General features: G+C 35.6%; 1 protein-coding gene across 1 annotated transcript; it reads right to left on the bottom strand.

Moving 5' to 3' along the window:
- Nucleotides 1-627: 627 nt before the first annotated feature.
- LOC113304798 (classical arabinogalactan protein 6-like) lies at nt 628-1,537 on the bottom strand. The gene has a single exon (XM_026553938.1). It carries the CDS (start codon nt 1,433-1,435, stop codon nt 851-853), a length of 585 nt encoding a protein of 194 aa, XP_026409723.1. The 5' UTR covers nt 1,436-1,537; the 3' UTR covers nt 628-850.
- Nucleotides 1,538-11,860: the final 10,323 nt, after the last annotated feature.

Below are 11,860 nucleotides of genomic sequence, written 5' to 3'. Positions count from 1 at the left end.
GAAAATTAATTCGCTCAAATTAGTACATACCAAGCTGGTGGTAGTATAGTCGGTATAGTTGGTTATCACGTCAGTCTTATACACCAAACTTTACACAAAATTAGTTGAAAAGACCAAAATCAACAATTTTTGTGTGAAAAGGATATTTAGATTTTGATACTGTTTAAATGGACAAAAATGTAAAAATAGCTAAGATGTAAACAGTTTCATCCTACCCATTTTTAAATACTTTTTCTTATTTTTAATTTACATCTGGATACATCCAGTTTCATTCTTGCTATTTTTTAAGTTTAAGTCAGGATGAATCCAGTTTCATCCATGCTATATTTTTGGTATTCATTTCATCCATAATAATTTTTACTCGTTCATTTAAATCATGTTCTAAAAATATTTGGACAAATGATTCATTTTCCGCAAACTTTACCTCTTAGCCTTTTAGGAGATAAAATCTGGTATGATATCTTAAAAAATAAATTCCAACCTTCAACAAAATTACACATTCGAGCCTGGGCAGTGACACTTTTTCTATGCTTTTTGCTCTTTGCAATTGAGTAATGGAGGCAAATTACATTTGAAAGACCAATTCCTTTGTGCTTCTTGCTTTTGCATCCGAGTAGCAGAGGCAAATTACGTTTGAAAGAATATGAAAGTTTCTCTTAGTCAATGGAGCAACTCCAATCAATATACAAGATACAAAAATACAATACATAGATGATTGATGACATAAACAAAACGAAAAATCATGATACATTATTAACCAATGTAGCCCCTACAGAACACTGGCAATTTACATACTCTTGATGAAGAAATCAAGGTTTTTTCGCCCTAGCTTTTCGCACCTTCTAGCTAGCTAGCTCAATATCCTTATCAGAATAATAAGCAACTGGCAGACGGCAAGACCGCTTGCAGATGAAATCTTCAAGGCTGAAGCGCCAGATTTTTTTGTATCATCGGCTGGTGCGGGAGCATTAGCTTCACTGGGGCCATCAGCTGCAACAGGTCCTCCAGCAGCAGGAGACGTGGCAGAGGCATCAGGGGGTGGCGAGGGTGGTGATGTAGGGTAGTCATCGGATGATGGGGTAGAAGCAGAAGGCGAGTCGGCCTCGTCTGTAGGAGGTGAAGCTTTACTACCTGTTGGTGAAGATGTAGGTGTTTTGGCTGTGGAACTTGATGTTGGTGATGAAGCCGGGGCTTCGTCTTCATCATCCTTAGTAGCCGACGGGGTTGGTGCAGTTGTGCTACTACTGCTAGATGATTTGCTGGGAACAGGTGATTCTGATGGTGGTGAGTTTGATACCGGCGATGATTTTGGTGATGGAGATGCTGTTGGACTCTTCGATGGGGCATCTGCAGCTGAGACATATGATGATAACTCCAAAGATATACCTATGAAGAGCATTGTTAAAGCAAGAACAACAACCTTTTGACGTGCCATTTTTGTTGGAGTAGTTTATGTATGCGTAATCAATTCTTCAAAACGCAGATAAGTTTTTGACTACCGTCTTCTCTATCAACACTTCTTGAGGAATTAGGGTCATGAATAGGGGTGGAGATTAAATATTTGAATTCCAGTAAAAACTTGATTGATTTGGCGTAGTGTACGGACTAACAAGTTTTCAACCGAGACATTTGGGTTGACCGTTAAAACGGTTGGTTTTTACTTCATCTGGATTATAGATCAACGGAATTCAACTACCATTTTTAGACAACAAGACATCAATGAAGTTAATTAATTTACCAAGGCCTATTCTTATGCACATGCAAAAAAAAAATGGTGTTTCGCACAATGTAGTTAATATCGGATATCGGTTTATCTCGGCCAGGACCGATATACTGGTACAATTTTATGTCGGGGATATTATCGTTCAAATATCGGTATAATATCAGTTCCAAATTTAGAGACTAATTTTATAGCTACCATTAATTTTATCAAAAACACAAGAGTAACTTCAATAACTTTAAAGTTTACTACCTAAAATGATAAATAAACAAGATCAAACTAGAAATAGGAGAGTAACTTCAACAACTTTAAAGTTTACTGCCTAAAATGGTAATTAAACAAGTGCAAAGTTTAAACTAGAAACAAAAGAGTAACTTCCACAACTTTAAAGTTTACTACCTAAAATGGTAATTAAACAAGGATATTACAATCTTATTCAAAATCATACAAGCCACTATAGATATCATCATCTTCAGTATCTCCATTAGCTCCATTAAGTAGTCCATAATCAGTTTCTAACATCAATTGATTAGTATCATATCCATCATACTCAGAGTCGGTTGGGTAAGTAGACTTACTTCGAGAGCTACATGCACCTATACTACCAACTGGTCTACTTTCTTCACCAAGAATATCTTGCAAATCATCCAAAGTTCCATCAAGAATATCTTGAAATATCCCCGATATATCGGCCGTTATTGATTACATTGGACGATATTATCGCCAAGGTATCGTATCGCCGATACAATGCTTATCCTACCGCTCCAAGGCCGATATCCGAAATATCCTCGATATATCGGCCGATATTGACTACATTGGTTTGGCATACCAGGTGGCATGACAAACCAATTGTGCCACTATGGGAAAACCGATTAGCGCTAGAGTTTCTAACGAGCGATATTAACTATATTGCTAGCGATAAAGACTTTATCGCTAGCAATATAGTTAATATCGCTCGATGTTAATTAGGTCGCTGGCGTTATAATCAATATCACCAACAGTTTATATTCTAACGCTTATAAATATTGCACCAACACCATTCATCTCTTCACAATTCCTTCTCAACTCTTCTTTTCCATTCTAAAACACAATCATTTCTTAAACAAAAATGGAGAGAAAAAAAAGAAACTGAAAAGCCAAAGGATGTACTAGTGCCCCAGCCAGTGGAATAAGTTTTGTTGTGGATACAAATTATGAGTTAAATAATGTTAAATAAGTAGTCGGTAAAGGTATCTTCTCTAATCACCTATCTGACCATGAGGAGCGAGTTAATTCGGTAAATCTAAGAGGTGGATGGACTGAGTTATAAACGATTTATGAGTTACTTCCCCCAGTTGTTCAAGAGAGAGTTAGAAGATATCCTTGGCGACATATATATTATATTCAACCCAGAAATCACCGGACTCAAGGAGTTCAAGTTATATTTGAAAGATGGTGGAAGACTACAAACACGTTCTTTTTCAAGGACTTTGAATGCGGTAAGTTATTTTTTTCCAGTAATTTCTTTTTTAAATTATGTATTTTGTTTTATAAAAATCAACAAACTCTAATTATGAATAATTATTGTTAATAGGAGTTTCCCCGCTAGATTTGTACATGTTAACTGGAATTCCATGTGAGCGAACCTTACTTCCATTTAACAGACTAAATTGGTTGGCAGAAGACAAATGGAAACAAAGACTTCCTTTATACTCTAGTGAATTAGAAGGAAATCCATCACGTAGACGAATTAAAGCGAATGGGTTAAAAGTGTTTGGGTTGAAAAAAAATTTACAACGTTATGCTAGGAATATGGAGGAGAACATGAATGACGGTAATCAATATTTGTTCCCTAACCATTATGCGGAGCTCGAAAGGGTGTTTATCTTGTGGAAACTAGGCCAATGTCTATTTCCAAATGCTAGCTCAGTGGTCTTAATTGGTTTTCTTGAAGCATTAGAAGATTTAGAGCAAGCACCAACATATGATTGGGGGTATGATATTTTATCAGAGATTTACATGGAAATTGGTGATAACTCGACGTGTGTGAAAGATAGTTATATTGCTTTTTGGGGCGTTCTGGAGGTAAGAACCAATACTTTTCCAAGTATTTGTTTGTTATTTTCACATGGAAAATTTAATAACCAATAATGTTATTATTTGCAGTATTGGTGGTATACATGGTTCCCTGTTGCGGAACCTTCTCTTAAGAATTATACCAATGTTTTTCCGATTATAAGGAAGTACGATTCCGAGAATTGGCAACCTCTACAGATTGAAGATGGTCAACATACTGCTATTGTTCATAAGATTCAGCAGTTGAGTGAAACAAGCCATAACTTTATCTCTCATCCGTATGAAGGAATACCTGAGTTCGAATAAGAACATGCTCAGAGAATGTTACAGATAAGCCGTACAAGGATCGTGCTATATAGCCCTATTTCTCAAAAGGGTGTTTGGTATTATGGTGAAAGACAACTTCTTCAGTTGCAAAGAATATCAGTTATATCCGTCAACCCCTATCAAAGTTCAGAGGTTTCTGAAGATGACTACTTCAAATTGTTAAGGGAAGGTCATCATTGGCAAGAAGCTGATCAATTGATACCGGATCCAACGGATAGAAATGATTACCTATTTTGGTTTGACACTATTTTCAAGCCCAATATTGCTATGAAACCGCAAAGTTTGGGTCGAGTTGATTTCCAAGCTATAGGTAGGATGCCACTTGCTGATGACTATCTTCCTTCCCAACCTCCACCAGAGACGGGCGACGCATTTGCATATCCTTCTCAAAGTTCATCGTCAGCTATGCCACCATTTTCTTGGGAGGTACAGACTATATCCGCCACATATGGAGAGGTTGTTACTTATCCAATTACTTCCAGTGCACCTGATCGGAGTTATCCATACTGGGGGGTCAATGCCACACCGGTGGAGTTTCAGACTCGGTGTAACAATTATGAAGCTCTACTTCAGGGATTTCAGAGATTCCACTTGGAGGAGTTGCAAAACAGAGGGACAACATGATGTTTGACATGAGTCAAGGATTGGAGGGTTATGATGGTTCAGGTAGTAGTGGGGGAATGATCACAGTGTTAGGGGAATGAGTCCCAGTGGTAGAGGTGGTAGAGGAATGACTCATTTGAGTCCCAGTGGTGGAGGAATGAGTCCAACTGGAAGTCACCAAAGTCGTGAAAGTGAAAGAAGATTGAGACGTCGTATGCAGGAGGTACCAGAAAGTTCTACTCCAAACCTAGTGTTAGATACTCAAGTAGAACGTGGAGCTGATGAAAACGTTGGCATGGATACAACTCCGGCACGTCCTCTTGGACAGATGGACATAATGACTCCGAGAGGTGGTGTGAACTTAGAATTTATTAGGATATCTATTTTGTTTACCCCAATTGCCTCAACCCCCCCAATTTCCTCAATCTCTTCTGCATTTCAGTTATATCAGCAAACTCCTCCACCATATCAAGAACACGCATTTCAAGATTTGTATCGTGTTCCCTTGCATCCTATTAATTTCCAAGGTTTTGTTGATTCTGATGAGACTCAAACACCAAGTCAGTCTCAAACCGAACAAGGCTCGATAACTGAAATGTTGAACAGTACCCTTAATCCATAAAATATGGGTAATTGGGTCTTTAGTCAAGGAGGAAACAGTCAAGGAAATCAATAGTTTATTTGCATAATTTAGTTTAAATATTCCAAATGTAATCTTTTTATTTTAATTAATGAAAACTACCTTTTAATTAAAAACTAGTTTTACTTTTCAACATAATATCTCAAATCTATATCCCTTGCAACTGAAACCCAACATCGAATTACAAAAATATTTTGTTAAATTTTGAATTATACTCGGGTTCGAGCGTTGGATGATGAATTATCCTAATATTTTCATAGATTATAATCATGAAAAACTTCAGCCGTTGGATGATGAATTAATCAGTGATGATCATACAAGCGAGCGACAGCTTGACTAGCGCTGGCGATTGACTGAAAAAACGAGTGAATTGAAGACCATTGAGCGATGGAATTTCTATCGCTTGATGGAAACTCCGTCATGTATGCCTATATGCCAGGATTGTCATATAGACATACGAGTTTGACAGTTTGGCATACCCATAGTGGGTGCATATATGCCAAATTTCATGTTTTGGCATGTGCATAGGAATAGGCCTAAAAGGTCGTATTCCCAGCTTTGAGAAATACAATATTCCCTTTTTTGTCGTGCTTCTTAACTGTTTTTTTTTTAAGCATGCATTCCGAACTGTTTGTTGGATAGCTAGTGTAGTATGTGACTTGTGTATTGTGATATGCGATGTAAATATATCTATCCAGTTTAAAAATAAAAATCAAATTTCACGTTCACATATATAAATTTATATAGCACGTAGCACACGGTGTTAGGAATTTTCTTTCTTTTTTTTTTCTTTTTTTTTTTTGAAGCATAGTGTTAAGACTACGATGAGATTTGTTTCAGGTAGGGGAGAGCATATGAATCCAAACCCGCCAACCTAACCCAATCCATCCATATTTTGGCGGGTGGGCACCCAACTCGTTTGTGGGTGGGTTAGATATGGATACATTTTTAAAATTTATCAAATAATAGATTGGGTGCGGTTACAAATCTAGAATTCATTGAACACCCGCACCAGCCAAGTTAAAAAGAGAAATTTTCAAAATATAAAGGGGCACTCTAGTATTTTTGATGGTATTATACGACTTTCAAAGTTTTATTGTCAACCTAGTTCATTAGTTTTTTTTTTCTTTTTACAAGAAAAATGGCAAATTTAATTAAACGACAGAAGTAAAAACAGTGACAACTAAAAATATCTAAAAGCTATAGATCAGCTATCGCCAACTACAACATTCCAATTATAAATAAGAATGCTCAAAGAATAACCATCAAAGATCTTAGTTGATCTTGCCTAATTAAAAATAGTACACTTAACTGCTATAGTTAGTTGATTCCAACTCCTCCTTCCATAAGGTTGATCATCTCTTTCCTGCATATCATCCACCAAGTAGAAAACGAAATAAAACCCCATAACTTAGAAAACGAAATAAAACCCCATAACTTCTTCGCCATATAGCGTTGCCTTTTTTGTTAGGCTATTCCCATAAAGTGGTTTTAACGTTATCTGTAAAAGTCCAGCTAAAACCAAAATAATTGATGAAATAGTTCCACAATTTAAACGTTTCCTTACAATGCAGAAATATCTATTGCAAAGACTAAGTTGTACGGTTTCAGATGGGTGCAATAGATATTAAAATCTTAGTATGGAACATGAGAGGGTTAACAATTACTGACAAGATGGATGCACAAAAGGATTTAATAAAAAAAAAAAGTGAAACCAAATGTGTGTCTAATTCAAGACACACATATGATGAAGATGAATGATTGGTAGGTGAAGAAAATTTGGGGAAATGAACACAATAAATGGAAAGACATTCCATCTCAGGGACTATCTGGAGGGCTTCTAACTATGATACAACTTTTGAATGTGTAGATGAAATTACAGACCCAAACACTCTATCTCACAAATTCAAGTGTAGGGTATAGATTTTTAATGGTGCATAACAAATGTATGCTCACCTTGCGTTTACTGGGAAAGGTGGGAATTCTGCAAATGGATGACTTAAAGAGATGGGCTCATGAGAACTGGTGTATAGCTGGAGATTTCAATGCCATCGGAAGAAGAAGAGAGAAAAATAAACCTGGTGGTTCCAAAAGAAACTCAAGGCTCTTCAATGAGTATATGGAGGAGCACAATCTGGTAGATTAACCTTTCAATAGTGGATTATATACTTGGAGAAATATCCAAGCAGACCCATTTCTTTGCAAACGAGACAGAGTTCTTGTCTCACCACAATTTGAAGGTAACTTTACCTTGCTTACCCAAACAGTACTTTCAAGAACTTTATCAGATCATTCTGCTATTTTTTTAACAACCTCAAACGTAAGCAGGAAAAAAAACCGCCATTTAGAGTGGAGATATTTTGGTTTTCACATCCTGACTTTCTCACAAATATCAAACCCTGGTGGGATACAATGGTTTTCACTGGCACTCCTAGCTTCATAATGTAAAAAAACTTCAAAATACGAAACTTTTCTGAAAAGTTTGGAGTAAAACTACATATGGTCAGGTGGAAACAAGCAAGAAAGAATTACCATGACTCATTGATGTTTTAAATGCACCTGAAGAGAATGGAGCCTAAACTCCCAACAGCTAAATGATAGAGAATAATGGAGAACTAAGCTGAGACATGTAAACCTTAACAATGCAAGGAAATGGTTGACTAGAGCAAAGACTCAACATTTCAAGGGAGGAGATGCAAATACTTAATACTTTCACACTTTTGCTATTGGGAGAAGAAGAAGGAACACAATTAAAAAAATGATGATCAATGGGGAAGACAATTCAACCAAACAGACATTAGAGGAGAAATCTCTTCTTATTTCTTCAATCTCTTTCAATAAAAGCATTCAACAAGACCATAGATGAATTCAGAATTCTTTACAAAAATCTCAAGTGAAGAAAATGCAAAAGCTGAAAAGTTATCTCAGAAGAAGAAGTATGGATAATCATCAAACACTTTAAAAAAAACAAATCTCCAGGTCCAGATGGATACAACATGGAGTTCTACAAAGTGGCTTGGGAAGTTATCAAAAAAGACTTTATGGAAGTCATCAAATAATTTGAGGAACAAAAGAAAATGGATTGGAGAATAAACTGCTCTTTTATAAGTCTGTTTCCAAAAGTTGAGCAAGTGGGTTCTCCAAAAGATTTTAGACCAATCATTCTAATAAGCAGTGTGTATAAAGTGATCTCAAAGGTCCTTACTCAGAGATTCAAATCTTTATTGCCAAAGTTAATTTTAGAAAACCAATGGGCTTTATTACTGACAAACATATTTTGGATAGTATTTTGGTTGCAGGAGAACTCATTGACTCTAGATTCAAGTCAAAGAAAGCATGGATCTTATGCAAACTTGACATTCAAAAAGCATTTGATAATGTCAGTTGACACACTATCTCAAATGTGCTAAGTAACTCAGGATTTGGAGAAAAATGGATCATCTGGATAGAATGGTGTGTAACATCTTCTCAACATTCTCTACTGATAAATGGAAGCTCAACAACAAAATTCAAACCTCAAAAAGGATTGAGACAGGGTGATCCACTATCACCTTTCCTTTTCATTCTAGTTGCATAAATATTCTCAAAGCTAATGAACAATTTTGTGCAACTAAATATGATTTCAGGATTCTCTATCAAATCAATTAAGTTTCTCATTTACAGTATGTTGATGACACATTGGTTTTTCTTGATGCAAAATAAGAAGAAGCAGAGAATCTAGTTATAATTCTAAAGATTTTTGAAGATATAACAGGTTTATGCGTTAACTTCTAGAAAAGTACAATCATAAGCATATGTGCAGATCATATCATTGATGAGACGGTAATAATTTTGAAATGTAAAATTGAGAAGTTGCCTCTCAAATATCTTGGAATTCCAGTGAGTGCAACTTCAAGAGAAAGCAGTATTTGGGACACAGTGAAAAACAAATTTCAAAAGAAATTAACTCCATGGAAGAAGAAGTTCTTTACAAAGGTAGGGAGAGTCATACTGATCAAGACTTCACTATCTAACTCACAGATTCAATCATCAAACAACACCATAGATTCAATCAAACATCAATTAAGAATAAAACCATCTTCTAATTCTCCTTTGACCTTCAATTTCATCTTCCTAATCTTCTCAGAAATTATTACAAACCCTAACTACTAAAATCCAATCTTAAATTCATGATCAGAAAAGCTCCACCTCCTTAATCTAACAACAACCCCTCTTTTCTTCATCCATTAACATCTTACATTCAACATCAATTTCATCTTCAAAACTTAACTCAGAAATCCTAATATTCTCCTTCTGATTAACCTTATCCATAGAATCTAATTCAACTGCTCAATCATCTTCACCATGGAAAATCAATCCTTGATATTTCTCCTCTTATAGCGAACTCAAAAGACTCGAATTTGTTTCACAAATTCTCATCATCGGCAAGAACATGAGAGAGAGGGGGAGAGAATAAGAAAGAAGAAGAAAGAAAAGATAAGAAGAAGATCTTCTCGACTTGGTATTGATAAGGCCGACCATAATTGCTAAAGGCACCCATACAAACGATAAGGGAAGCCAGGCGGTTTAAAGCTAAATGACTAATTTTTCCTTCATACAAAACTGTTAATATCTTCTTTATCCGATATCCGATTGACACGTTCGCGTAGTCCAGTTCGCAAAACTTTTCGAGATCTATCTAAATATACTAATTTCATATCTAGATCATTGTTAGATTAATTTCTATTAATTAATGTTCGTGCTATACTAATCGAGTCATTATCGACTACATCGTCTCTTGACTAGTCTAATAGCGTTGACGATCTTGAGGGTCTTTACAGATTCTTGTATAAGTACTTTATACAATTACGAATCAAACCGATTTCATTTCAATTTGTTCATGAATATTTATATGAGATAGTGAACAATTGAACAATTCTATTTGAAGCACAATTAAATTCATTTGATTATCTATCATGATTGATTGATCATCTTATTTGATCTAGAAGTGTTATATGTAAATGGCTAAGTCAAAAGTGTTTATATGGCTAACTTCGGTTAACTGTTATTGAGACAACCTAATACACACGTTCAGGTATGGTTACCCATATCTAAATATAAGTATATTTCATTTGTGTGTAACAAGATAAGACCATCTAATAGTGGAGATTAATTGCTTAATTTCTAAGCAGACTTAGCTTGAATTATAAATTAGGAGTTCATCTGAAGGTGAATATTGAATGCTTTGTTACTAAGATATCTTTGCTTGTAAGCAACCCTGATTTTAAAGGATATATAAGGGAGAACTCTAGCAATTGGAAAACCAAATCCCGACACTTCCTTGTGTCCTAGTTTCAAACTAGAGTTGATTCTCCTTTAACATAGGTTTTCCTAAACCATTATTAGGTTAACGACTTGAAGACTTCATTTGGGATTCGTGAAGCCAGATCCAACTATTTTCTCTATAGTTGCATATTATGATCTTACTTGTTCCATCATATTGAGTTTTATCTTCTCTAAGATTTACTCAAGATTTATCTCCGATAGGTAAGATATAAAAAGTAATCACAACAATTCTTCGTCTCAGACTCTTGTGATTCCATAATAACTTCTTCTATTAATCAATTATGTTATTATGAGGTGACTAATATTTCTAGGCTGCTCTTCGAGAGTATAATACAGGATTATTAGTTGGTTCCTATTAACCTTGATCTTTGTATCAAAAGATGGAACAAACAGAATAAAGAATAAACATATCTGTAGGAGACATATTTGATTATAAATCGACTTTGGGTCATAGCAACTCTTAGTTGTAGGTTAGATCAGCTAAGGGAATCAAGTGCGCAGAATCCGACGTGGTTCTAGAAGGCGTAAGGAACGCGACTGTACCTTAACCGATGTGAGACTTGGTTAGGGCCTAACTACATTCCAGTCCGAAGTTAACTTGCAGTAAGCTAGAGTCTATAGTGGCTTAATACAGTGTGATGTTCAAATCTAGACTAGGTCTCGGGGTTTTTCTGCATTTACGGTTTCCTCGTTAACAAAATTTCTGATGTCCGTGTTATTTCTTTTCCACATTATATTTGTTTATATAATTGAAATATCACAGGTTGTTCGTAGCTCAATCAGTTGATAAATCCGACCTTGATTGTTGGATATAACTTGATTGACACTTGGGCATTGGTCTTTGGTACCGTCCAAGATATTTCTCATATCAATCAGTCTCACGAATTTCTATCTAGTTGATTTACTGATTGTATTGAGAAAAAAATAAAAATCTTTGATAGATTTCCTGATTGAGTCTCGCTTTTAAGTTGGTGCTCTCGGAATTATATTGGAGTTTAATCCATACAGATTGGCGAACGAATTATTGGGTGTGGTTGTTATACCCCAGTTTTTTCAGAATCTAAGACTCACAAACAAATCACTTCTTTCCAAATGTTCATGGAGATTCTCTAAAGAAAAAAAACACCTATGGAGAAGAATTATTCAAGAGAAGATGAAAAACACGCTCGAAGCACTATGTGTGAAAGATT

This window comes from Papaver somniferum, chromosome 8 (assembly GCF_003573695.1).
Source record: "Papaver somniferum cultivar HN1 chromosome 8, ASM357369v1, whole genome shotgun sequence".
Taxonomy (NCBI): Eukaryota; Viridiplantae; Streptophyta; class Magnoliopsida; order Ranunculales; family Papaveraceae; genus Papaver; species Papaver somniferum.
This window is presented reverse-complemented; position numbering and strand designations above follow the sequence as displayed.